The 26,483-nt window shown below is 34.8% G+C and overlaps 1 protein-coding gene across 2 annotated transcripts; it reads left to right on the forward strand.

Annotated features, from left to right (window-relative positions):
• The first annotated feature begins 781 nt into the window (after window positions 1–781).
• Window positions 782–25,130, forward strand: Lman1 (lectin, mannose binding 1). 2 transcript variants are annotated; one of them, XM_026393190.1, is made up of 14 exons: window positions 782–1,037; window positions 4,587–4,741; window positions 4,823–4,930; window positions 5,661–5,722; window positions 6,889–6,988; window positions 10,669–10,792; window positions 12,008–12,066; window positions 12,433–12,565; window positions 13,886–14,079; window positions 14,195–14,265; window positions 20,164–20,317; window positions 21,321–21,442; window positions 21,721–21,783; window positions 25,112–25,130. In XM_026393190.1, exons 1-13 carry the CDS (start codon window positions 800–802, stop codon window positions 21,755–21,757), a joined length of 1,557 nt encoding a protein of 518 aa, XP_026248975.1. In that variant the 5' UTR covers window positions 782–799; the 3' UTR covers window positions 21,758–21,783; window positions 25,112–25,130. The 2 variants fall into 2 exon arrangements, with proteins under 2 accessions (XP_026248975.1, XP_026248974.1); XM_026393189.2 differs by lacking the exon at window positions 25,112–25,130 and having other exon boundaries at window positions 21,721–24,938.
• The last annotated feature ends 1,353 nt before the right edge of the window (window positions 25,131–26,483 follow it).

Genomic DNA, 26,483 nt, shown 5'->3' on the forward strand with positions numbered 1-26,483 from the left:
ATCTCAGCACCACATAAAAATAAATAAAGATACTATGTGTTCATCTACAACTTTAAAAAAATGCACAATTTATTCGTTGAGTCAAACACCAATCCCATCTCAAATGTCCAGGTTCTACTGATGCTTCTGTTCACCGCACATAATCACTCTCTCCAAAACTGAACAAAACTCAGTATCACTTGAATGCACTGTTGCCACGGTTTCAAAAATTGGGAAGCCCTTGGAATTAATCTTTGCGAAGCGAAGGCTGACTGACAGATTCATAGAAATCCCTCGATTCAACCAACTAAAGATCCTAGGGCTCTTTTGGACTGTTCTGAGAGTCTGGGACCATTAGTATTCATGACCATTAGTAGTCTTTCAAGTACGACTTGTCTCTGGGAAGTTCACAAAATGGAATCCAGCCACTGAATAATCGAGTCGCATCAAAAACGAGCCTTTCTTCCAATACCGGTTTATCAGAGGCTGAGGCCGCCCTGAGATAATCTAGGCAGCGGGAGAAAGCCTCCTGCAGGCAGGCATCCTTCAGCTCCGCCGGCAACCGACGAGGCTGGCAGGGAAAATTAGCCTCGCGGACCTAGCTGCTTCCAGGCCCCGCCCACTCACAGGGCCCGCCCCCTTATCCCCGCCCACTGATGCTCCGGGCCGGGAGGCCTTGTGGATAGGGGTGGCCGGGGGCGGAGCTCACCCCTTGCCCTACGGGTCTCCCAGGCTCCGCCAATCAGCGAGCGCCCTGTTGGCCATTGCAGCCTCCCGCGCCCCTCCCTCTCCCGCCGGCCTCTGCGTCCCAGAATCCAAGATGGCGGGATCCAGGCTAAGGGGTCCCCAGGCCAGAGCCTGGCCGCTTCTCTGCGCCCTGCTGCTGTCACTCAGTCGCTTCGTCCGGGGCGACGGCATGGGAGGCGACCCCGCGGCCGCCGGTGCTGCGGACACGCCGGCTGTGATGCCACATCGCCGTTTCGAGTACAAATACAGCTTCAAGGGGCCGCACCTGGTGCAGAGCGATGGGACCGTGCCCTTCTGGGCCCACGCGGGGAGTAAGCCCGGGAAGGGGGCGGGAGGCCCGGGTCCCCTCTCCGCCTTCCGCCTCCTCCTTTCACCTTCTCTGCGCGGATACCCTGGTGTGGTGAGGGTCCCTTTCCAGCTGTTGCACACCGTATGCGCTGTGGTGGGGAACCTCTCTGCAACCCCAGGTTCCTCTGGCCTGCAAGTTCCCCCGCCAGCCTCCGAGAGCCTTCTCAGCATTCTGTCCACTCTCATCCACCTCATGACTTCTTTGATCTCCTCGGTACTATCCGTTTGATCTAGAAGTGTTTTGTTACTTCTTTCCACATCCCAGCCCTCAAACTCACTTTTGGGTGTCACGTTTCACCCTGATGCCACGTCTCTGGGGGACACGTTCCCCACCCACAGCCATCCCAACCTGAGACCTGTTTCATCAGCCTCCTTTCTCCTGCTTACTTTTCTCCAGTGTTGTTAGCATTGGTTAATGCTCAGGTTTGTACTCATTGCCATTTGAAGACTCCAGAGAATTCAAAGATTGATTTTAAAGTAATTTTTAAGTTTTTGCACGTCAGAAGACGTTATTAAGCTGTTAGACCTACACCTTTGCCTCTCTTACTGACTTTGGTGTGGTCTTTGATCTTTGCATTATGTAACTTTATAGTCACACTTATGCTTTATTATGTAGTAGTAGATTTTTTTGTATTGATTATTTCTGAACCTGGCTAAGAATAGCATTATTATCTTCTCCTTTTAAGGAAAAAAAAAATAGAAGTTCTGCTTCAAGTTTTTTTCACCTTGTTTTGGCTTTCTTATTGATAAGAGAGTCTTGTTAGAGCATATCTGCAGGTTCTAGTGCTGATGTGTCACTGCTGACTAAGGAATCAGTCCTACCACTTGGCATGTCATAACCTCTGTTCAGTGACCATCAGATACACCCTTTAAAACAAGTGGCCAATGCCTTTTGATGACATGAAAACTCTGGCAGTTTGAATTCCATCTGTATGTGTGATTAAGCAATCATTTATATAAGGCTTGTATACATCCTTCTAGATTATCCAGTGCTTGAAATAAAATGTTTCATTTCTAGAAAGTAAGTACTAAATAGAAAGCACTCTTTTGGGAAGGGCCATTACCTGCAAATTAATATGTAATTATATGGTATAAATTTCAATTTGATTTAATGACCAAGTCATCAAGTGTTTGAATCCGAGTGCAATTATGTTGTTAACTCAGCAGTTATATATTATGAGCCCACTGGGCAAAAGGATAATGGTGGGCAATTGTTATCAAGATAACATCATTGTTGATACACAAAGATGATGCAGATTATACTAAACACAAGGTTTTGGATCTTTTGCTTTCAGTGTTTTAGGGAGGATAAGAATGATGATTAATTTTTCAGTAGTAATGGATTTGTTCATACTTTTTCACTTTTGCGCCTCTCCATTATCTGCCTGCTTTTCTCTCTCTCTCCCATATCCGCAAATTAGGAATGTTAATCAACTACCAAAGTTAGTTACTTTGACTTTCTTTATAGAGCCATAACCTATTAATCTGGTGTGATGCAAAAATTCAGGATAATGTACCTTAATGCATTTAAATTGTTTGTCTAGACTATATTTGAAATAAAGAGATTAGTATTTTAACCATTTCTTAATCTGTGTACTGACTCTGGGAGTTACTGCTATGGATGTCCCTTGCTTGCACCACTACTCTAATTTTTATAGTCTTATTGTTCTCTTTCTGCCATTGTTCATTCCCCCCTCCCCATTTTCATTTGGCCCTGCAATCCATTATGTAAGACAAAAAGTAGAGAGATTTTAGGATCTAATTTAAACAAAGCCCTTGATGTTTAGCCCTAAATTAAGATAAAATCTATCATGTTTGTCTTTCTTAGTTCTAATGTCCTTTTGTACTGCTGGTACACATGGGTCCATAAGGGCAAAAAAAAAAAAAAAATGATACTTTGTAACTATAGCTCTCAAATCTCTTTTCACCTTCATTTTTCCGATTTGCTCCTTAGTAGATAAGGTGTTATCTGTTTTACATATGGAAAAACTGATGTTCAGAAAGGTAAAGTTTCTTGGAAGAGGTTACATAGCTGGTTTCTATAGAATTGAACTCAAATCTAGGTGTTCTGATTATCTGTCCAGTACTCTTTCTGGTGCCTTCCTCTCAACCATTCAGTATTTGAAAATGATAATGACAAAAGTGAGTGATCATACTGAAGCATTTCAACTTTACTTTTTTTTCAGTTTTTCCTACCTATAAAGTGATATTATAGTTTTATTTCCGAGCATAAATAATAGTTTAATATCTGAAAGGTTATGCAGAACTTTTCAAATTTTAGGCCTAATCATGCTTTAATAATTATCTAATTCAAGAATGGGAGGATTGAAATACGTATAAGCATATTCATTTTATTGCATTTTGCATATATTGTGTTTTTTTACAAAACAAAGATATGTGACAGTCCTATTTCCAGCAAGTCTGTTGGCTCCATTTTTTTAAAACAGCTTAGATGATCATTAGCTTTTTTAATAATGTTACTTTTTAATTAAGGTATGTACTTTTTTTAGATATTATGCTCTCATACATCTAATAGACTAGAGTGTACTGTCAATATAACTTTTATATTGATACTGGGAACCAAAAAAAAAATGTGTAAAAACTGCTTTATTGCAGTGGTTTGGAACCAAATCGGCAGTATCTCCAAGGTATGCCTGTATGTGCACTTTTATAACCCCTTATATGCCTCTGAGGTTGTTAGAGAGATGAAATAACTTACCTAAGATTAACCTGCTAGTTAGTGGCGGAGCTAGCACTTCAGCTCAGATTGGAAGTGCAAACCACTACTTTGGGGATCACCATTTTCTCTCAGAATCTGCCAAAGCTGAAGAATGGCTTACTGAATTGAAATTTAGTTGACTTTCTTCCTTGAAAAATGCATATATGCAGAATATTTTGCATATAACTTTTGGGATGTTTATGGAAGTGATCAAGCTCAGCCCCTTCATTTTACAGGTGAACATATGGTGAACCCAAGAGAGTAAGAGAATTTATTTGTTCAAAGTCCCAGCTGTACTGAGACTAGGAACAAGTCTTTTGATTCCTAGTGGTATGTTCTTTTCAAAATGTTTAAGACTTTTTAACATTTGTAAACCAATAAATAAATATGTTGCACAGTTTTTTTAAAAAATATTTGCAGATTTTTGAGGTATTTAAAAAATATTATGAGAATCAAATAGGTAGTTTGCCTTTTAAGTCATAATTTCCTTCCTCTTGCCGTGGAATATTAAATGTATTGTTATAGGTTTATTTTATTTTATTTTTACTTTTACAGAGATACTTCAGTGTTCCAAAGATAAAAGAGGCATTAGGCCTAAAGTTTCAAAGTTGAAACTGTTAATATGAAATTATTTCTTTTTTTTTTAAAAAGTTATGAAATTATTTCTTAATAAAATTATTGTTCAGCTTACTAAGTTAAAATTAGTTTTTTAAATATGTAGTAGTTTGGTGATGATGTGTTGAATTTTATCTAATTATAATTTAAAGCTTTTCTTCCCTTGTTTCTGCTGTAGATGCTATTGCAAGTTCAGATCAAATTCGAATAGCACCATCTTTAAAAAGCCAAAGAGGGTCAGTGTGGACAAAGACAAAAGCAGCCTTTGAGAACTGGGAATTGGAGGTGACATTTCGAGTGACTGGAAGAGGTCGAATTGGAGCCGATGGCCTAGTAAGATCATTTCTGTTACTTAGAAAATTAATATAAATGTACACACCACTGACCTAATGGTTCCCTATTATGTATTTTCAGGCAGTTTGGTATACAGAAAATCAAGGCTTGGAGGGCCCTGTGTTTGGATCAGCTGATATGTGGAATGGCGTTGGAATATTTTTTGATTCTTTTGACAATGATGGAAAGGTATATTTATTTTAAAAGCAGTTACAGACTTTGTTATATCTGCTAGCAAAGTTAGATTATGAGAAATATACCTTATTTGACACTCATGAGTTTAATTGTGGGAAACTTGGCAGGTGATATTTTAAATATGGTAATTAGTTTTAATTTAGCAACTGAGAATTTAGCAACTGAGCTATACAGATATAATTTTTCATAAACCAGATAGAGGTCATAATGGAGCCTTAGAACTTTGCAGTGACTGCCTTCCCCACCACCCCTGTAATGTGCTTAATAATATTGCTGGATAAGCCTGAAACATTAAATGTAGGCAGGGAAACCAGTTGTGTTTAGAAGACTTTTGAAAGTTTGCTCTCATCACAGTGTTCATGTGCATGACTTATTGCTAGCTCATGTAACATCTTTTCATGTCAATCTCTCTTTTTGATCAGACCAGATCTCTCCTAAAACAGTTAAGAACAAAATGTACTTACATATTGTAAACATTAACTGTGGTTTAGCAGTAGCCTTAAGATTAATGACATTCCCTTTAGCTGGTTTTTTTCTTCCCTGACTTTCAGTGATCCCTATTAGCAATTCAAAGAACTTTAATAATTCCTTGAATACCAAGGCCATATTATTTTAAAATTTTGAGTTCTAGAATTTTAGAGATATAAGAGACTTCATAGTATAAGAATGATCTAGAATTTTTTTATTAAGGCCTTTAAAACAAATGCATTCTCTTTATTTTTAGAAAAATAATCCTGCTATAGTTATCGTAGGCAACAATGGACAAATCCATTATGACCATCAAAAGTAAGTATATGATCTTTCAATTTCTCTTCAGAAATTGCATGAAAAATATTGTTTCATATCCTGAATACTTTGCAATTAAGATTATTCTTTTTCTTACAATGTCATTTTGTAACTTAGTGAATGGATCTTATTTTAATTTGACTGTGTCCCAACCCATTAGTCCCAAGTTTTCACATCTGAATATCTTAATGAAATTGACATAGGTACATAAAAATAGGTTGGAATCATAATCTAGAGTTTATATACATTATATAATTGAAATTATTATAATTATATAATATAGTTATAATTATTACATAATTATATTGCATATAATATTTATGTGCTTATAGGTGTTCCACATCTGGAACAATGAAACCAAATGGGTTAAAATTGTTTCTATGAACCACATCATATGTTAAACTTAAAATATATATTTATTTAACCTAAAATTATATTATACAATATTTTTGAAGGTTTATAGGATCTTCCTGGCTTTCACTAGTCTTACTTTTTCAGCTTTATTAATTTTAAAACTAAAGTTGAGCCTTAACCAAACTAATGAATACACAATTTATACCACTTTATTCATTCTAAATATTGTGGGTTACAAAGGATCTGAGTGTTCAGTGTATTTATAATGTATGTGAACTAGGAATGTACATTTTTTATTTTTACATATTTGTTATATAGGAATTACCTCTTAGTTAGTCGGTGAACTGCAAGAAACATTACTTATCCTTGGTGTAGTTTGCTATTTCCTGCCTTAGTGATTTTCAACCCTGGTAGTTCATCACCGCTCTCTCTGGAGCTATCTAAAGTAGAGGTATCTGGGCATTCTCCTTTCTATTCTACTTTAGTTCATTTCTGGTGGAGTCTATGAATCTGCATTTTTAAAAGCTCTATAAGGAATTTGGATTCTGCCCTATGGTAGAGGTCCTCTGTCCTAGCCTCATACAGAATGGTATATCTCTCCTTGCTGTCAGCACATAATAACATTGGTTCTCATGTCACTCAAAGTTCTGGCAGGAAAAAATTTGTGCCACCTTTGTATCCTCTAAATAAATAAAAAGTTGAAATAAGTATCCTAAGATTTTATCATAACTTGATATTAGTTTAATCTTCCTGAATTTTTAAATATTGAAAAGCTTTCTAAGTTTCTTTTTTTCTTTTCTCTCACACTCTAGTGATGGTGCCACGCAAGCCCTAGCAAGTTGTCAGAGGGACTTTCGCAATAAACCCTATCCTGTTCGGGCGAAGATTGTATATTACCAGAAAACTCTGACAGTAAGTTGTAGTAATCAAATGAATAATGTTCTAGTATGGCTTTTCTTCTTGAATTCTTTTTGAATTGATTGAAATTAAATGGACTTAAATGTGGATATTGTTTATGTGCTGATCAGTGTTACTCTAAGAGAACAGACATGGCTTTAGAGCTTGGTATATGTAGGCATCTATTTAAGAACTTGCCAGCAGGTTTCCATTTGGTCAGTAGGCATTTGAGCACCATGCTCTATGTGACATGTTATATGTATATATGCTAGTCTTTGGGAAGTAGGAGTAAGACAAAGGTCATTCTCCCCAGAAAGCTTATAGTCTAATGCTGGAGACACATGTAGCATTAGCATGCTATGTAACAAAGACTACAACGCACCACCATTGAGGAATTGTAGGAGTGAAATTCTGTAACTCTGATGTGGGAGTGGGGAAGGTCAAAAATAGCTTCTCAGAGTTAAGCTACATTTTAAAGCAGGAGCAGGAAGTTTGGGGTAGGTTGTGTGTGTGTGTCTTCTAGGCACACAAAGTCATAGGGCCTTGAGAGAAATTGAAATATTTGAGACAGAGTTTGCTTTGACTTATAGAGGACACCTGGGGGAAGCAAGTTTGAAAGTTTGGCAGTTATACACCTTGCACAGGGTGTTCTGTAGTTTATCCTGTAAAGAACTTTTAAGAAAGTTCAGTTTTAAGCAGAAAGTGAAATGATCAGATTTACAATTTTGAAAGATGACTTAGGTCCTAGTGTTCTTAAAGGATAAGCCAATTTTGACTACTTGACTCTGAAAAGTTCCAGGCCTGTGCTTTGTACTTTATGTGCAGTTTTTTAAATAGCCCTGTGGCATATGCATCTCCATCTTAAATGAAATTGAATATAGGAGATTTTGAATAATTTCAATATTATCATACTGAATAACTCGGAGAACTCTGATATAAACCCAGCTCCATCTTAAATGCAAGACTCCACTTGTGGTCTGCACCAAGGTGGTGCCAAAGGGAAGGCAGAGGAGAGATGAGGAGCAGGTGAAGACTGTAGGACTAACTTAGTTCAGTTTGCCAGGGGTTGAGGTACAAATAGAGTTGTAGAGTGAAAGATAGTTCCTGAATGTCTGCCCATTAGACAACTAATTGGTACCATTTCCTAGCAAAGTAGCAGTTATCTTTGTTTGTGTTTGGGGAAAAATGGAAATGAAAGGGTTGGTACATGGTTTAATTATAGATAAATTGAATTTAGCATAAAACATAGATGGCTATATCCAACGGGCAGTTCTAATAGCTAAGATCATCAATGCATTGTAAACTTTGCTTTTTAAAGATGTTATCGTATCTTTGTGAACTTTTCCTTTTCCTAAATCATGAGCTAGCCTTAAACTCCTATGTATGAAACACTGAAAATTAGCTCTTTAGAGAAAAAGAAATTACAGGTATGTGGAATTGAACCCAGGGTTTCATGGATGCTAGGCAAGTGCTCTGCCATTGAACCACACTCCCAGCCCTTTGGAAAACTATATTGGCTTGATCTTAAATTCCAAGCTGTTAGAGATCTCATTATAGAGGATATGTCCAGGGTATTAGGCTGGACATAGGTTTTACTATAATTACTATTCATCCTGTACAGTTTCATTAGGGTCATCACTAAATCACACTTACCTTCCTATGGATAAAGCTCAGACAGCAGATATTCACATGGTGAATAGATGCTCACTTAAGATCTCAGAGAGGCTGCCTGCATGATTCTACACAATCTATACAATGAGGGGCCCACCAGCAGTTCCTGCAGAGTGTACTACTTCCCCCCAAAATTTCCTAGTAAGATGAGATTGGGTTTTGCTATATGTATTAGCATATTTAAAATTCCTTCATAAAGAAAGGATAAATAAATAAACCTTTAATAAGCCTCACATTCTGCGGACTTATTTGGCCCTGGAATTCTTTGTTACCTAATATCTACAGATAACTGTAGGCTGGTGTTTGAAGTTACATGCTGCAGAACAAGCTGGACATGCTGGACTCCTAATGCAGCTTATTGGGTCTAGCCTGTGAGCGTTTGCTCAGCCTGTTGTTCCTTCCAGTGATGTTCTCTCCTTTTCTCTGTACTTGACTGACCATACTCAGCTTTGAACATACTGCCTCGGATCCCTTTTCCACAGATTTCCCAAACATCAGCTTATAATGATATATTTCCCCTAAACTCTTAAAGTTTTATTTTATTTTATTTTATTTTTTAGTGCTTTTTTTGGTCTTTGATGAAATGTGCTGTCTTGAATTGCTAGTTAACTCTATGTTATATCTTTTCTTACCAATATGGTTATAGCCACAGGCAGGCATTTTATCCTATGATTCTCAAAATCATTAATATTGTGCCCATGTTAGGTACTCGAGAAATGTTTAAGTTAGTATTTGCACCTCAGCTTGTCCCAGTTGTTTTGACATTGGAGGGAAAAGAAAAAGATATTGCAAGCATGAATTGTGTGTTCTGGCATTAATTATGAACACATAGTACGTGGGCTTTACAATCCCAGTCCTGATGGTCCTCCTAACTCATAGTACAATGAATATGTTATACCCTTTAAAAAAAAATAAGAACAAGACAATAAAGACAAGTTGCAAATGATATAAACTGAAACAGAATTATTTCTAATAAAAAGAAACAAATATTAATATTAGTTAACTATATGGCCAGTGTTCTTTAAAATTAATTTTAACTAGTTTTTAGTCCACATATTTTTATATTACATTACATAGAGAATAACCTTTTCTATTGATGGGTATTTTATTCTTTTTCTGAAAACTTGGACAGAGTTCTATAACATTTCACTTGTGTGATTTAACCTTAATTGTCTGTGATAAAACTTTGACTCTAGAAGTAGTGATACAGGTGCCCTTGGTCCATGCCATGGACCTACTCCTTTTGTGGCCACTCCAATTTCAGTGGCTATCTTTTGGGGTAGGGCTAGTGATGGGGTTGTTAGGAATGAAGAGGTGAAACCACAACTTGACTGGGTTGATGGGAAGAGTGTTCATGTGTCTACTGGATCCCTATACTTTCTGAGAATTCCAAGATTCTCTTAAGAAATTTAGGGTCGTTACTTCAAATATACATCCTACTGAGAAGAAACTTGGATGTCCTTTTAGAGACTTCTGTTACTTTTGCTGTTTCTGCTAACCTATAACAGCCCAATTACTTCACTTACATAATAAAGAAGAGCTCACTACTTGTTGAAGCAATCTATTTAATTCTCTATGAGGTGTAGTTAAACTTGCACACTTAACATATTTGGTTTTAGCTCTGTCACTGGGGTTTCAGAATAAATATGATCTCTCTCCTGAATAAACCATACAAAGAGAATAATTTTTTAAAGAGCAAGTGAGTCATATTTCATTTTAGAAAATTTGAATGAAAAATTATCAAAATTTTCACATTTTAAACATTTGACACAGTGGGTAAAAAACAAATGGAATATCTTATTGTATGATAATATTAAGTAAGTGAGGTTATTTAAAATTACCCTTTATAATAGTGAAAGGAAGCAAATTTTTATTTGTTTTTAATTAATTTATTTGTTTATTTATTTATGATGTTGTGGATTGAACCCAGGGCCTTGAAGGAAGCAAAGTTGAGCAAATTGACTAACTGTAGATCATTTTACACTGTCCATTGTAAAAGCTATAGCTGTAATATGTCTTTCTAGGTAATGATCAATAATGGCTTTACACCAAATAGAAATGATTATGAATTTTGCGCCAAAGTAGAAAATATGGTGATCCCTCCACAAGGGTATTTTGGAATATCTGCTGCAACGGGAGGTCTTGCAGGTAAAACATGCTATCTATGTTGGAGATATGTAAACTTGTTTGCATGTAACCTTTTAAGATTATTTGAAGTCTTCCCATAGTCTACTGTGCGTCTTTGGCTCTGTTGGGACAGCTCTCATTGTTTTATAAGTATACAGTTGGCTAGGGATGCATACAGGTATCCAACTTACAACATTAGTTTGGGTACTGTTTTACAGCAAAGGAAACATATTTAAATTTGAATCTATAAAAGGTTAATTGTCATATGTTTTAGGACCCTAAGTGTTGTCACATCATATATAAGTGAATTTGGCAATCTGAGGAAACTTTATTTGGGGACCAAACTTTATACCAAGATTCAGTGATCATTTTTTTCTCTTGTGTGGTAATAAATGAAGTTACTCCACATTAACCCAATTTTGTGTTTATATGGCACATTGTAGTTTTAAATACTTTTCAAATGTATGGCTCGTTCTCTGCAACCCAGGGAGGGCGGAAAGAGAGACCACATTTTTCCTATTTTTAGATGAATTTGTCAAATCTTATGTGAAAGGTTCTGAAGATCACATGGCCTATAATGGTTAGCCCAAGAAGGTCTGATCCCTGCCCTTTTAGACCACATGATTTCTGTTCAAGTTTCTCAGTGTACTGTGAAGAATCACAGTTTTCTGGATTGAATGTGCCTGCATCTCTCGATTTCCGTGAGTGATAGAAAGCATGAAGACTGCTGCACACTGTAGATAATTGTTCTACTCTGTGGATGTAACTAACCAGGACAACCTGCTGAGTCTCTGCTTTCAGCTTAAACAGCTTGACATTAATTTGATTTTATGTGATTTTAGATAAAACATAAAGTTATTTGTGGCTTCCATGTGAGTAAAATAAACATGAAAGGCAATAACCAATACATGTGATGAAATAGACTCAGAGACAGTTAGGTATAGGAAATATATTAACTGGATTTTGTCTATTTGTTTATTGTTTATTCCTTATTAGACATTTGTTAAGTATCTGTTATATGTTAAAGTTGTTAAATGTTGTGATTTAGGGTTTAAGAAAGTGAATTTGGATTACTTTTAATGTAAATCTTTCAGATGAATTTTTGCCCTTAAGGTCACAGAGAACCATTGCCTTTATCAAATTACAGCTTATTTATCATTATTTTAAAAGCAATAAATATAAATTCACAGCTATAAAAATAATATATTATGGAATTTTTTTTTTTTTAATTTGTAGATGACCATGATGTTCTTTCTTTTCTGACTTTCCAATTGACTGAGCCTGGAAAGGAGCCAGTGAGTACATATATTTGTTTTTCAAAGTGTATTTTCAATTTTCAATGGTTATGCCTCATGGCTGAAAACTTGGGAAGACTGACCTTCCTGCTGTATGATTGGCAGAACAGATGTTTGTCCTGGCCACTTCATGATGTAAGGATTAAAAGAGACAGTATACTTAGAGCAAGTAGTAGTGGTTATTGTTATTTTTGCTGTTAATATTAGTAGCAAGAGTAAAGTTTTTTTTCAATAAAAAGGAATAACCATTTTATGTTAACCTTTCAGCTGGTGGTAGAATAGTGAACATAAGAAAAAGAACATATATTGAAATGTCTCACGGGTTCTCTTATCTTTTTTATGATTTATTCTTAAACTCCAATAAAGCCTACACCAGATAAAGAAATTTCAGAAAAAGAAAAAGAAAAGTATCAGGAGGAATTTGAGCACTTTCAACAAGAATTGGACAAAAAAAAAGAGGAATTCCAGAAGGATCACCCTGACCTTCAGGGACAGCCTGGTGAGTGGTGGCAAAGCTGACATCCATGGTGGCTGTAAATTGGATGCATGATTCCATGTGTTTCCTATCTCACCCCCTGCTCTCTGACCTAGCAAGCTCTAAGTAATTTTTTGGAAACAATTTATGAGCAAATCTTCAGTCCTCAAGAGTTGAAAGACCTTAAAAGTGAGACCTTATCTTAGTAAAGTGTCAGTAATGAATGCCACAGTTGTATAGATGAATCCTACACCACTAGTGCTTGAGCTCCATGGGGCAGGGATTACACTTATTATGTTCTCTAAACCTAAAAAGTAACCCAGAACATTACTGTGCTGGTGAGGCTCAGCAGGTATTTGCTAAATGAAATCATGCAAGGTTTATGTCTCTCCTTTTAGTAGTACTATGTTTACCTTTTTAGCATAGAGGTAATACTTAAAAACTATCAAAACTATTGTCAGAATAATGTGAAATCATATCTAATCCACTTCTCTCCTTACTACTAATAGAATCCTGGACTTGAATATTTAGTATTTTAAAGTACTATTCTAGGGCTCAAGCGGTAGTGCGCTTGCCTGGCATGTGCGGGGCACTGGGTTCGATCCTCAGTACCACATAAAAATAAAATAAAGATGTTGTGTCCAACAAAAACTAATAAATAAATAAAGTACTATTCTAAGCCTATGTAATTCAGATCTTGCTTATTAAATTAATAATGTAAAAAATGTTAAGACTGGTTTTTATTACCTGGTTTTCCCTGTGCACATAAACAATCACTGCTGTACTTAAAGCCTGTGGCAAACATTTAACACTGTGTAGTGTAATGATCACCAGTGTCATCCAGACTTGAAGAAGATAAAAATGGAGCATAAATGTCTTTCTTTTAAGTATGTGAAAAGTGTAATTGGTGAATTTTGAAAAATGTTTCCACCTACTTAACTATCACCCAGTATATTTTTTTCACTTTAGAAAGCTCCCTGGTGCCTCCTTCACATCAAAATCCCTCTCCAGAGCCCATCACCATTTTGATTTCTGTCACCCTACATTAGTTCTTCCTATTCAAACGAACAGAATTATACAATATATATGAAAGAAAAAATTACTTTTAAATGACAAATTTAAATGGAATTTATAAATGTTCAGCCACTAGAAATGGCAAAAAACAAATAGTAAGAGTCATAATTAAATATTTACACATTTTCTCTTTGGAAGATTATACTACTATGTTGGAAATGTTTTAATTTTGGTGTCTGTTTACCCTTTGTTTGGTTACAGTATTTTAGTAATCACCTATATATAAGTATATATAGGTGATTCTAATTTTAATTCATAATTACTTTGCAGCGGATGAAATATTTGAGAGTGTAGGAGATCGTGAGCTAAGACAAATCTTTGAAGGACAGAATCGTATTCATCTTGAAATTAAGCAGCTGAACCGACAATTAGATATGATTCTTGATGAACAGAGAAGATATGTCTCTTCCCTGACAGAAGAAATCTCTAAGAGAGGATCAGGGATCCCAGGGCAGCATGGGCAGGTGAGCTTTCGGAACATGCAAATATGACTTATTTTGACTCTCTTGGATTAGAGTAGAAAAGAAAGGCTATAAAATGAGGATTATTGAGCTAGCTGACCATCTTTTTTTCTTCCAGATCACTCAACAAGAATTGGATACTGTTGTGAAAACTCAGCATGAGATTCTGAGACAAGTAAATGAAATGAAGTAAGTGCATCGAAGTCGTATTTCAGTGTTAAGTGGTATCTTTATCCTAGTGAAGGTTATGCATACATGCACTGTGTTATTATGAGGAATCGATCACATTCTTGATTCATTTTATAAATAGGGGACTATAAACATAAGAATTTTTAATGGTGCAGCCAATTTGGAAAGCAGTATAGAGATTCCTTAGAAAGCTGGGAATGGAACCACCATTTGACCCAGCTATTCCTCTTCTCAGACTATACCCAAAGGACCTAAAAACAGCATACTACAAGGACACAACCACATCAATGTTTATACCAGCACAATTCACAATAGCTAAACTGTGGAGCCAACCTAGATGCCCTTCAATGGATGAATGGATAAAAAAAAAATGTGGCATTTATACACATGGAATATTACTCAGCAATAAAAAATAATAAGATCATGGCATTTGCAGGGAAATGGATAGCATTAGAGCAGATTATGCTAAGTGAACTTAGCCAATCCCAAAAAAAGAAATGCTGAATGTCTTCTCTGATATAAGGGGGGTGACTCAAAATGGGGTAGGGAGGAAGAGCATGGGAAGATTACCTCTAGATAGGGAAGAGGGGTGAGAGGGAAAGGGAGGGAGAAGGGGAATTGCATGGATGGTGGAAGGAGACCCTCATCGTTATACAAAATACATCTATGAAGATGTGAAAAAAAGAAAAGAAGTAAAAGAATTTCTTTTCTTTTCATGAAAAAGAAGACTCAAATTCATAATAGAATGCATGTTTAGGCATTATGTTCATAGACTTTTTTTTTTCTTTTGCTTTGTTTGTTTATTGTTGTTTTTTAACACCTAATATATGTTTGTTTTCACATCATCAAAATTATTTCACCTCTATCCAAGAAATGCTGTGATATAAATTAATAAAAATTTTGGAAGCTAGAGAGGAAAAAGGAAAAGAAAAGTGGGGGAATCTCAATAAAATCAATGGGAAATCAGTAAAATAGAGGAAAGGGACCAAAGGGAGGGAGGACAGGAAGGAAAGGGGAAGTACTTCGAAATGATATTGGCCAAATTATATTGTTGTATTGTGTGCATGTATGAATATATAACCACAAATCTCACCATTATGTATCATTATGTAATTATGTGCATTACACAATGACAATACACAATAAAATATGGAAAAAAACCAGAAATTTAGCAGTATGAAATTATATCAGTTTTAAATAATTTTTAAAAAAGAATTTTTGATATTTAGAAACAATAAACATCTAAATTTTTAATAGTTTTAACCTGGAAAAAAATCTTTAATGTCTTTAGAAAAGCTAACTTGACAGAGTCAGGTGTGTGCTTGTATGTAGAAAATATTAAAAGAATATGGAATGTGGCATATAGCAATTCTATGAGAAATACTAGGGAATGAGCATGTTTAGCATTGTAGGACTATAATATAAATTACTTGGATGCAGGTATTCTTTTTTTTATGGCATGAAAACATTTTAAAGGAAATAATGTGTAACAGCCTCTTTTTTCATTCTTGTACCCTAAGAGAGACTAGACAAAGATCAGAGTGTTGAATGATAAGTTTCTGATAATGATTTACTTATGCAGATGATTAACATTTCTCAATTCCTTGAGCAGAGAAAATAAGCCAGAGTTTCACGTTTCCATAAGCTAATGCTTTAGAGCACTATCCTGACCAGTATAATCCTTGACAAACAAGAATGTCAAGGTATATTATTTAGGATTAGGAAATTAAACTGGATTAAAGAGAAGGTGATGTTCCTGACATCTAAAGATGAAAACCACTCAACTTATAACTGAAAATTTGTATTTCTTTAATCTGTTTTTTGGTACTTAAAAATTTTTTAATATCGTGAACTCATGACTGCCAACTGAATAGTTGAGCTATTCAGATAGTTTAGCTAAATGAATAGAGTTCTTTTGAAAATGAACTTGATCATGTAACATAACATTTGAATTTTTTAATTTTCATCTGTTTTAGACTCCAAATGCTGCAAAAATAGTACAGAAATTTTCCATAAAAATCTTTTACCCATCTTCCCCTAATGTTGACATCTTATATTACCACAGTATAATTGTCATAACCAAGAAATTAACATGGATAAAATACAATCAATTAAACTAATGACTTATTCAGACCCCCTTCCCCCCAGGGATATATCCTTCCAAGGAAATATTACTTTCTCTTTCTTCCCTGCTATCTCTCCTCAGTCCTTTCTCCCTTTCTTTCAAACCTTTTCCCAGTATCTCTGTTGATAAGCAATTATATTAGTTTCTGGTTTGTTCTTCCTGTTTTTCTTTTGCACATGTGTATTTTCTTAAGTCTTCATACTCTAGAAACCCTTGTGCTTTGTTTGTTTCACTTAGCAGTAGTATTAGAGCACCTTAAAGTTTAAGTAGTGGTTAGGAATTTCTTAGGATATTTGATAGTCCTTACAAACTCCCACTTACTAGTGGAGAACAAATGTCATGCATGCAATAAATTAACCAAAACTGAGCTCAAATTTTGAATTGGTCCTATAGAGCTTTTTCTTTGGAATTAAGGTTCAGGAAAAATGTGAAGAGATAGGAAATATTTGTCTTTAGTGGAAAGGAAGATTTGTGTCTTTATAAAGGATTTTCATGTTCCCATAAAGTCATAATTTTTTTTTCTGTAGAGGTCTTAGAAAGCATGTAGTTCAGCCTCCTTTCTGTAGCATTGAACCTTTTCCCACTTCTTCATCTCAAAACTTTTTCCTTTCAAGATTTCTAGCATACTGCTCACTCTTTGGCCTCTCTGCTTCCACTTAGTTTTCTTCACGTGTTGTTCTTCTTTCCAACATCTCTTAAAAGATGTTTTCTCTGGGTTTCTATCCTCTTTTCACTTGATCTATTCCCTAAATGAAGTATGCCCCCTTTCACGACAATTCTGCCTCATAGACCCCTCCTCATTCTTTAATACTCTGCTCTAGGTGCCCAGGAAAGTTTAACACATCTTTATTTGCAGAGCTCTATTTTTTTCTAAGACATTGCTCTCCTGCAAGACTATTGGCTCAGCAGGGCAGGAATTACATTTTTCTCACACAGTTTATTTCCCTAAAAATTGCCTGGCTCATAACATGTACCAAATAAATGTTAGCAGAATCATAGGCAAACAAATGAATGATTGAATGAGAGAACATTAAGAGACTCAATTTTTATATATTAAAAAGACATTTCTATGTAAGCAAGTTCGTACTTCTGGGAAGCAATATTCTTAAATGGAGTTATGTAAGAAATTTATATTACATGGGAGGTTTTAGTCTTGGTAAGTATTTCAAGTGTATTAAAGTATAATCCTTAATTGATGTTTTAATGGAAAAGCTTAGCCTCATGAATTTTCTTGAGCACTTGTGCCATGGAAATAAATTTTAATCAATATATGACATTGATTCAGAAAGCACTTTAGATATTTTATAGCTAGTTTTAAAGTCTTCATTGCTTCTTTAAGTCAAATACAGTTTTTTAAAACTTAACATTTAGTCTGACATAACTATGCTATTTCTAATTAATTCTGAGATTTGAGTCTCTTCTTTTTGCTTTCTTCTAGTAGAGCTCTTCTTTTTAAATTAAATTTTATTCTAGGAATTGAGTGGGATAACTTTGTATTTATTCATCCAAATTGAACCATAATTGCAGACACTGGTAGGAAATCAGAGACATAAAACTCATTCTCAGGGGGCTTATGCTGATCCATCTGTGCAGATCCAAAGTAGGAAAGTCTCGATGTGGGACGATTGACTGTGTTTGTTAGGGAAGGATCCAGGGGAGAATGTAGAGGAAAGGTAACCTATAGTGGAGGGATTTCACCAGAAAGAACATCCAGAGGCTTAAAGGGAAAGGATATTTTTCAAGGAATGGCTAGAGCCAAGACAGGTAAAAAGGAATAGTGGGAGATAAAATCTGAGCAATAAATAGCAAACATTATAGAGACACTTGAGTTTTAGATTTTTGTAGCCACTTTCGAACATCCACAGAAATAGAATAGTACAATGAATATCTGTGTATCCACAGTCAGCTTCAACAGTTGCCAGTTGTATTTTATTTACCTCACAAAAAAATTTCCAGACTTGAAGATAATTTGTAATATAAGTGTTAATATATACCTTTTTAAGTGCTTAGTAGGTAAAATAATGATATTTTCAGGTAAATTTATTTCCTTATTAATAAAAAGCCTGTTATATTTCTGCAATTTTTAAAGAAAAATGTTTGTAATTTCTTACTATCATGCTTACAGATTCATATTGAAAGGGCATACTCACTGGTAGAACTCCTTATTTTACATATGAATAGTGGAATCACATCTTGCATTAAATTATATTCTGAAGTCAGTATGTTAAGACAAAATGTTGCATGAAGTCAGAATTACCCTTCAAAATAATATCATGTTGGAGAATATCACACCATCTCAGCGTACCAACCAGTTTTTCCTTTATATTTGGAACAAATAGATTCTTCTTTGTATAGGGGCCATCTGGTAGAACTGCAGGGAGAAAACACTAGTTGGATTTGTGTTTGGGGTTACAGAGTCCCCTAGGATTCTAAGATTTACCAGAAGTATTCGCAGAACTCAGAAAAACTGTTATACTCATGGTTATAGTTTAATACAACAAAAAAGTATTAAGCAAAATAGCAAAGAAAAAAGGTGCAGAGAGTTGAGTCCAGGAGAAAGAGGCTCCAGCTTCTGGTTGTCCTCTGCTAGTGTTCTCACAGATGGTACAGATGGTCCCCAATTTAAATTTTTCAGTTTTACCATTATACAAAAGTGATACACATACAATAGAAATTGCACTTCAAATTTTCAAGTTTGATCTTTTTCCAGGCTAACAATGTGTGGGGTAATACTTAGTTGCAATACTAGACAGCAGCATCTAACCACAGACCCTATCAGCCCATATAGTCATGAGGGTAAATAACCAGTACTCTATAGTGTGCTGGGTTGCTAAGCAGTGATGTGCTGTTGCTTAGTTGTACTAAATGCATTTTTAACTTATATTTTTCGTTTTATAAGGGGTTTGTCAGACTGTAAATTTCGAAAGTCAAGGATCTTCTGTACGTAATTCTCCCAACAGCAATGTGTGACAAACAATATGTGCCAAGTGCTGCCATCTAGGGAAGCTTACCCAAGCCTTGGCATCTAGGATGTTTTATTAGAGATCAGTCATTATAAATGGAGCACCCATGTAGCTGACCGAAAACACTCTGTCATCACTTTCTTTATGACTGTAGGCAAACAAAAACAGAATTCTCATAAATCAGAGTTTACATAAACTGGCCAGGCCCAACACCCCAGAAAAATAATTCTTTATTGGGCAGCATATTCCAGGTGCTTACAGTGATGACCTGATCAAGGGCAGTCCTGAAAAACTTTAGAATGCATAGGATTTGCAGAGTTCAGGTCTACTTAATCCTTTGCTGTAAAACATTGAAAACACTGGAAAGATTTCTTACAATTTATTAAGAGTAATTAATATCCATTATATTATTCAGAATTTAACCTTTATTTTATTTATTTATTTTTATGTGGTGCTGAAGATCAAACTCAGTGCCTCGCATGTGCTAGGCAGCATTCCACCAAGGAGCTACAACCCCAGCCCACATTGCTCGTTTTAATATAGACTATTTGGTAGTACTCTCTATGTATTATTTTTAGGTGGCCTTTAGTGAAGAATAAAGCCGTAGTATTAAGCTGTAGTTTTATAAATCATTTTCTAGTTTTGAAGACAATTCCGAGTTTAAATACTTTCTTTACCCTTTTTTTGTGTGTATATGTGTATGTGATCTGATTATTAAGCTTCAAAAAGTATAACCATTTGAAATCTGTGACTGAAAAAGTCAATCATCTTTATAGTGATTTCATTATATAAAGAGATTTTCTGTTTCAGGAATTCTATGAGTGAAACTGTCAGACTGGTCAGTGGGATACAGCACCCCAGTTCTGCAGGAGGAGTCTATGAGACCACACAGCACTTCATGGATATCAAGGAGCACCTGCACATAGTGAAGAGGGACATAGACAACTTAGTACAGCGAAATGTGGTAACTTTGTTTCTTTTTCTGTAACTGTTATAGACTTCCTTAGAAAAGGAAGAATGCATGGTCTACTTTTATTCTGCTGAAAATATTTTAACATTAGTTAGTGTTAATACCTTTTTTTTGGGGGGGGGGATACTGGGGCTATACCACTGAGCTAAATTCCAACCCTTTTAATTAATTGTATTTTGAGACAGGTCTCACTAAGTTGCTTAGACTGGCCTCCAACCTGTGATCATCCCATCATGCCCAGCTAGCTGGAGTTCATTTTTATTATTCAGGGTAGAATTGGTCCATGTCTTTCAAATTTCTATATATTTTGATTTCTTTGTTAAGTTTTATATGTAGGATTTACATTATCATTCAATGAAAATATTCTCTGATTACCATTTTAGTATCTTCTCTGACCCATGGCTAAGGCCAAGGATGGTTTGGGTAATATATATGTCCTGAAGAACTGTGCTGGGTAGATGTAACTATATCAAGAAAAATACATATGGAAATAGGAAGAGAAATGTTTTTTAGAACAGTAGTGAGTAATATTGAATGCTGTGAGATTGGAGAGAATGATGGTAAGTAAGAGCTATTATGTTTGTAGTTTATTGGCAGGATAACTGTGCCATTTATTTTCTGAACTGAAACACTTTTGAAAGTGAAGGGTGGGCTATTGGTAAACACACTAGTGCAGCAAGTGTGCACTGAAAGTGTTCAGGGGAATGTGGTTTGTATTACTTCTCATCTCTAAAACTTTCAAAATTATCATCATCCTTAGTGAAGACAAGAGCCAGAAGGCAGTGTGATAAGGTAGAAACCATCTCATGTCAACTACTCTTAAAATTTTTTTCATTTTTAAATTAAAAAAAAAAAAAAAGAAAAGTTGAAGTGATAGAAGATATTTCTAGGGAAGAATTAATCAGAATACTTGTTTGTATAATAAACCACGAGTTTTATATAAAAGTTTCATGTATGTCTTTTTCCAAACTACTAATTTGACTAATTATAATTATAGCCATCCAATGAAAGATCAAAATGCCCAGAACTACCACCATTTCCATCATGTTTATCGACGGTTCACTTCATCGTATTTGTAATTGTACAGACACTGCTGTTCATTGGTTACATCATGTATAGGTGAGTCTCCATGAAATTTGACATAATTATTTTCTGTGTTTAATTTGAAATACTATATGAAGTTATATATACCCATAATGCAACTTCAGATACAAAGCAAATATTATCTCTAGTCTATTTCAGTTCACATTTGGAGTACATACATAGAATATATGCTTATCTTAATGTATTTTATATTTCAAAGGCATCGATATTTTAAGCAATCCTGTTTCTTTCCAAAGTTTAATGTGAAGAACTTCTTTCAGTTTTTTTCTCTTTTTTCTTTTTTTTTTTTGTAGGACTCAGCAAGAAGCAGCTGCCAAAAAATTCTTTTGACCACCATTTTCATGTGTGTACATCATGTATGTATGTACAAAATGTCTTTTTGAGGGACTTATAAGTATTTAAATTACTTCATAGTCTAAATTATTAAATTTTATATAAAATAAAACATTGTTTAAACATTGATTTTTTTTTCGGTAAGAATAAACCTTAAAGATAACCATATGTAAATTTATTCATAGTACATAAATCTGTTTAAATTTCAGTGAACTGGTTAGTAGAATGTAGCCACTGAATAAACTATTGACAAGAGGATAAATACTAGAAAATAAAAAATAGAAATAATAGAAAATGGATATGAGTGCAACCCACTAAGTCTCTAATATGGAGAGGCTTATTTATTTAACATAAACACACTTGTCCTCTTGCCTCCCAGAATATGGGTCTAAGTAACAGCTCTCCATCGTATTTTGTCACCAGAGTCTTAAAGGTTGGAATTTCCTAAACTAAGACCTGGCTTTGCAGTTCTTTAATCTTAATATAGCTCCCTCTGGAATCAAAGAATGTTTTGTCTCAGAGCTTTATGATGTGGTTAATAAGCTTCAGATGTTTAATGAAATGTTTTTCCCTCTGATTATCAATGCTACATCTCACCGTTAAAGGAAATTTTAGGGAAAAATTAAGAGCTGCATTTTGCCTAAAAAGTCACTTAGATGAAAACATTCCTCTGATAATAGTTTTTAATGGTTATTTTTGTCTGGTGATGTATTCATTTTAGAATGGCCCTTCTTCTTGAGTGTCTTCATTCAATATTATAAAAAATAATTTTTTGTACTTATATTTTTAATTTAAGGAATTTATTTCTCTTATTTTGTCCAACGTAATTCAGCTCAGATTGCATGTTTTAAGAATATTTTGAGTTCACAAAACCTACCACTATACTGTGGTTTACATTACTCTGTGTAACCCAGGATTTCTTACTCCTTGTATACTCTTACATTAAGGAGGCTTGATTTAGAAGCAGTTTTAAGATTTTTGAGGGCAAAAATTGAAAAATAGAGCAAAATACTTCTGATTTCTTCCTTTTAATGCCAGAACTAAGGATGTTGTAAAGCACTTGTTAGTAAACTTAACCATGAAATGTTAGACTGGAAGGAGATTTTATAGTCTTTGTACATAGTTCTGGGTATTAGAGAAACCATCTGTAAATGACATTTTATAAATACAGATTTAGTTTTTGTTTTCACACCTGGTGTAGACTGACTTTTGCTTGCTTCAAAATACTCTTTTACCTAAAGTGATTTGATTCTCTTTCCTTTGCCATAGGATTGAGAGTAATACTGTTTTATAAAATAGTACTATTGAATTCTTCCAAGCCTTCCCAAGATTCCTCTCAAATGTCATTTACAGATTGGGCTAATGAACTTAAAATTTCTATAAAGACTTCGTGAAGAACTGTGCAGTATAGCAGTACCTAACTAGCACTGTGTGTGCGAACAGTCTTGGATTGCTTCTTGTGTAAGTGTTTATCCTAGAACACAGAAAGAGAATAACTAATGACGACTCACTCTACTTTGGTCACTTCAACGTTGAAAAAGTTCCTCTCACATTTCTCCTTTGTGTTAACATTTTGAAATTCATGTTTCGGAGACATCATCATCACAGAATTTACTCATATTCCATGAAAAAAAAATAATTACCCTCAGAAGAATATGTTGTAGACTGTGGAACCTGGGAAATCCTCTTGAGATAAAGGCTGCCAAGTCCAGTATTTTTTAAAGCTCATGGTTACATGTGCCTGAACATTAAAGAAATACAGGATCTATGCAGTATATACTTTTCAGGTTAGAATTCAAGGGGAATTCTTCTGATTGTTCCTAATACTAGTGGAGATGGTTGTTATGAAAGAGAATGAGCATGAATTTTTTTCTTATTAATTTAATTTGCTTGAAAATCAGTAAAATAGTTCATGTAGGACATTTATCTTATTATTTGAAATTTGTTTTCCTCAAAATCATCAAGTAGCTCATTTTTTAACAAAGTGTTTCGGTCTGTGGAAAAATCAATCACTGCCAGAATTTTTTCATTTTTGTACTATTATGTATAATTGAATTTAGTCACTTCTCTCACACCAGCAAGTATTTTACAGGTGCCTTGGATTAAAACAAAATTTATTTAAAATTTTTAATGTAAGTTGTTGTGTTTATGATGCTACTTTTAAAAAGAAAATGCAATTACATAATGGCTGATGCCCTTAATTAGTATACTTATTTGTATTCCAATTGTTTGAATGTTTTATTCAGCTTGAAACTTTACCATGAAGTCACAATAACCAATGTTCTGTTATGTGTTAAAGGCATATTAGTGTTTCTTAAAGTATAGTCCATGGACCAGTCTGGGTCTTGGAGTGCTTGTTTAAAATACAGATTTCAGGGCCCCATTCCAAGTCACCTGTATTAAAACTCAGGGGTGGGAGGGCTTCAGAGTATCAGTGTTCAACAAGCATCTCAGATGATTCTGAGCACACTAATGGTTGAGAACCACTAAAATGGAGAGTGAAAAATAGGTCTTTTGTTGGCTTAATACTGAGTTGAGAGCATAATATTTTTTATTATCAATGAAATTATTAGCAAATGTGCACTGATTCTTTTATATGTAAAATGTACTTAATGTTTCTTTTACTAAAATTCTTGGTTCATTAGTGACTACAAACTAAATCCAGGTTATTACTTGTAGCTCTTGGTACTTTGGTGGCAGCTTATGTTCAGATCCTGGTCAAGCCATGGAAACTTCCATCTTGAAGCCTGCCAGCTAAAGCCCTTGCTTTCTTGTTGTGATTGTGCTGATGTTTCATCTCAGACAACTGTACTTTTTGATAACGTGGGGAAAACAGAAATTACTTGAATAAGGGATTGCCTGCCCTGCCACTTTGCAGAGATGTGGTCTTTGTAAAGAACATAAAGCAGTTGTGAATATTAAGATGTGATTATCTTTCCCTGTCCATGTATTTGTCAAAGGGAGATAGTAAACAAATTATTATATTGGGGATTTTTTTATTTATAAGATCTAGTGTAAAATCAGCTCTTGCAACTTTTTAGATCTGTGTGTTGCCTGTTTAATATATTTCTTTTATGATATTACTTAAAAATTTAAAAAAATTTAAAAGGATTTTCTATCTACTGTCAGTTTCAATTGGATAACATTTTGTCAAGTTTTTTTTTTTTCCTGATTGTTATTTTATGCTAGCAGGAATTTAAAAAATGACACTGACCTTATTCAAATAAAGAAATATTTTAGTAGTTTGCTATTTTCTTCATTGATCTCAGGTAATAAGTAGCTTTTCATTTTCCAAATAAGCTCTGATCTGCAATAGAACTTCATTTATCTGTCATCTGTGCTTTGTCTTAGGTGACCTGCCTCCTGTGGCGTCAACAAATAGAAGGGAAACTGGAGAAAGTAGAAATGGCATTTGTTAAATATTTACTCTTGCTGGTAATGAAAAGTACATATTAAAACAATATATTTGATGTTTTCACCTTCAATAACCAAATGCTGGCAAAAGTATAGTTAAGCTGGAACTCTTTGTTGTTATTAGTTACTGGCAATTTTTTAAATCTTTTTTTTTCCCCCAAATACCATTAACCTAGTGAAACTGGGTTTGAGTCTTGGCTCTGCAACTTACTAGAGGTGGTTTTCAGTATCATCATAATCTTACATCGTTGTTAGCATTGTAAAAGAGAGTCTTTATAAAGAGATTTCAAAAAGTAACATACTAAGTTAATGGATCCCTTTCCTCTATAAACATAAAGAAATGCTGGATAAAAGATTTAAATACATAGATGAGTGTGAAAGAAATTAGAATTTAAAGATTGATTAGGGAGCTTGCTAGGGGTAAGGATAGCAAAAACTAAACTATATAAGCCCTGATACTGTGGTTGGAGGATATGTTCAGATGGAGCTTAAGGGATGTGATTTTGGGCCTGGAAAACCCATTAGGTTTGAGCTAAGATGCTCAGATAAAGTTAGGACCCTGGCAAGTTGCTCCTTCAGTGGAAGTGGGCTAACAGCACCTTACACCCTGATGACAAGAGAAAACATAACAATCGTCTCTCCTTGGGGTTCTGGATAGGGAATAAAATTCTCTATAAGAAATTAAAGACCCAGCCTCATGCTTTATGCCATTGTAGCATCCAAATGACCTGCATGGTGTGGAATTTTCCAAGCCAAAACTAAATTAGTTCTGGTCTGGTAAATTCCAGGAGGAGGCAAAACAAAAGCACTCTTTAGCAATAATTCCACAACAAAAGCACATCAGACAACCCAGAACATCTAGTCCTAACTAAAATGAGCTCTAAAAATCATACACCAAACAAGAAAAATGTGAAAGAAATAGTAAATAGAAAACTTGGCACCTCCAAGAATCTGGGGTAACAGTGACAAAGAAAACCAATATGTACACTGTAAATGACTTTAAAAGACTTGAGTTTATTTAGACTAGAAATTATAAGGAAGGAAGGGAACACTGAAAAGAAGAGTAAGAAGTTATCTGGTAGTTAACTTAAATACCCAGAGAACTTAAATATGGGCAGAAGGATTAAATTGGACACTGCTGAAAAAAATGATTGCATTATATGTAAGAAGTCTGAAAAAAATTACAGAGAATGCATCACAGAGATTAAAATGCAAAATATGAGAAATTGGCAGTTGATAGAGAGGTATGATATAAATCCACAAGGGATACTAGAGGGAATAGGGAGAATTGTGGGATGACTACTCACAA

This window comes from Urocitellus parryii, chromosome 13 (assembly GCF_045843805.1).
Source record: "Urocitellus parryii isolate mUroPar1 chromosome 13, mUroPar1.hap1, whole genome shotgun sequence".
Lineage (NCBI taxonomy): Eukaryota > Metazoa > Chordata > Mammalia > Rodentia > Sciuridae > Urocitellus > Urocitellus parryii.

What these genes read in the sequence shown, in the direction of transcription:
- Lman1 (XM_026393190.1), top strand. Translation starts at nt 800, where the DNA reads ATGGCGGGATCCAGGCTAAGGGGTCCCCAGGCCAGAGCCTGGCCGCTT. An exon ending in ATCCATTATGACCATCAAAA is followed by an intron (nt 5,723 to 6,888) that starts GTAAGTATATGA and finishes CTCACACTCTAG; the next exon opens with TGATGGTGCCACGCAAGCCC. An exon ending in CTGAGCCTGGAAAGGAGCCA is followed by an intron (nt 12,067 to 12,432) that starts GTGAGTACATAT and finishes ACTCCAATAAAG; the next exon opens with CCTACACCAGATAAAGAAAT.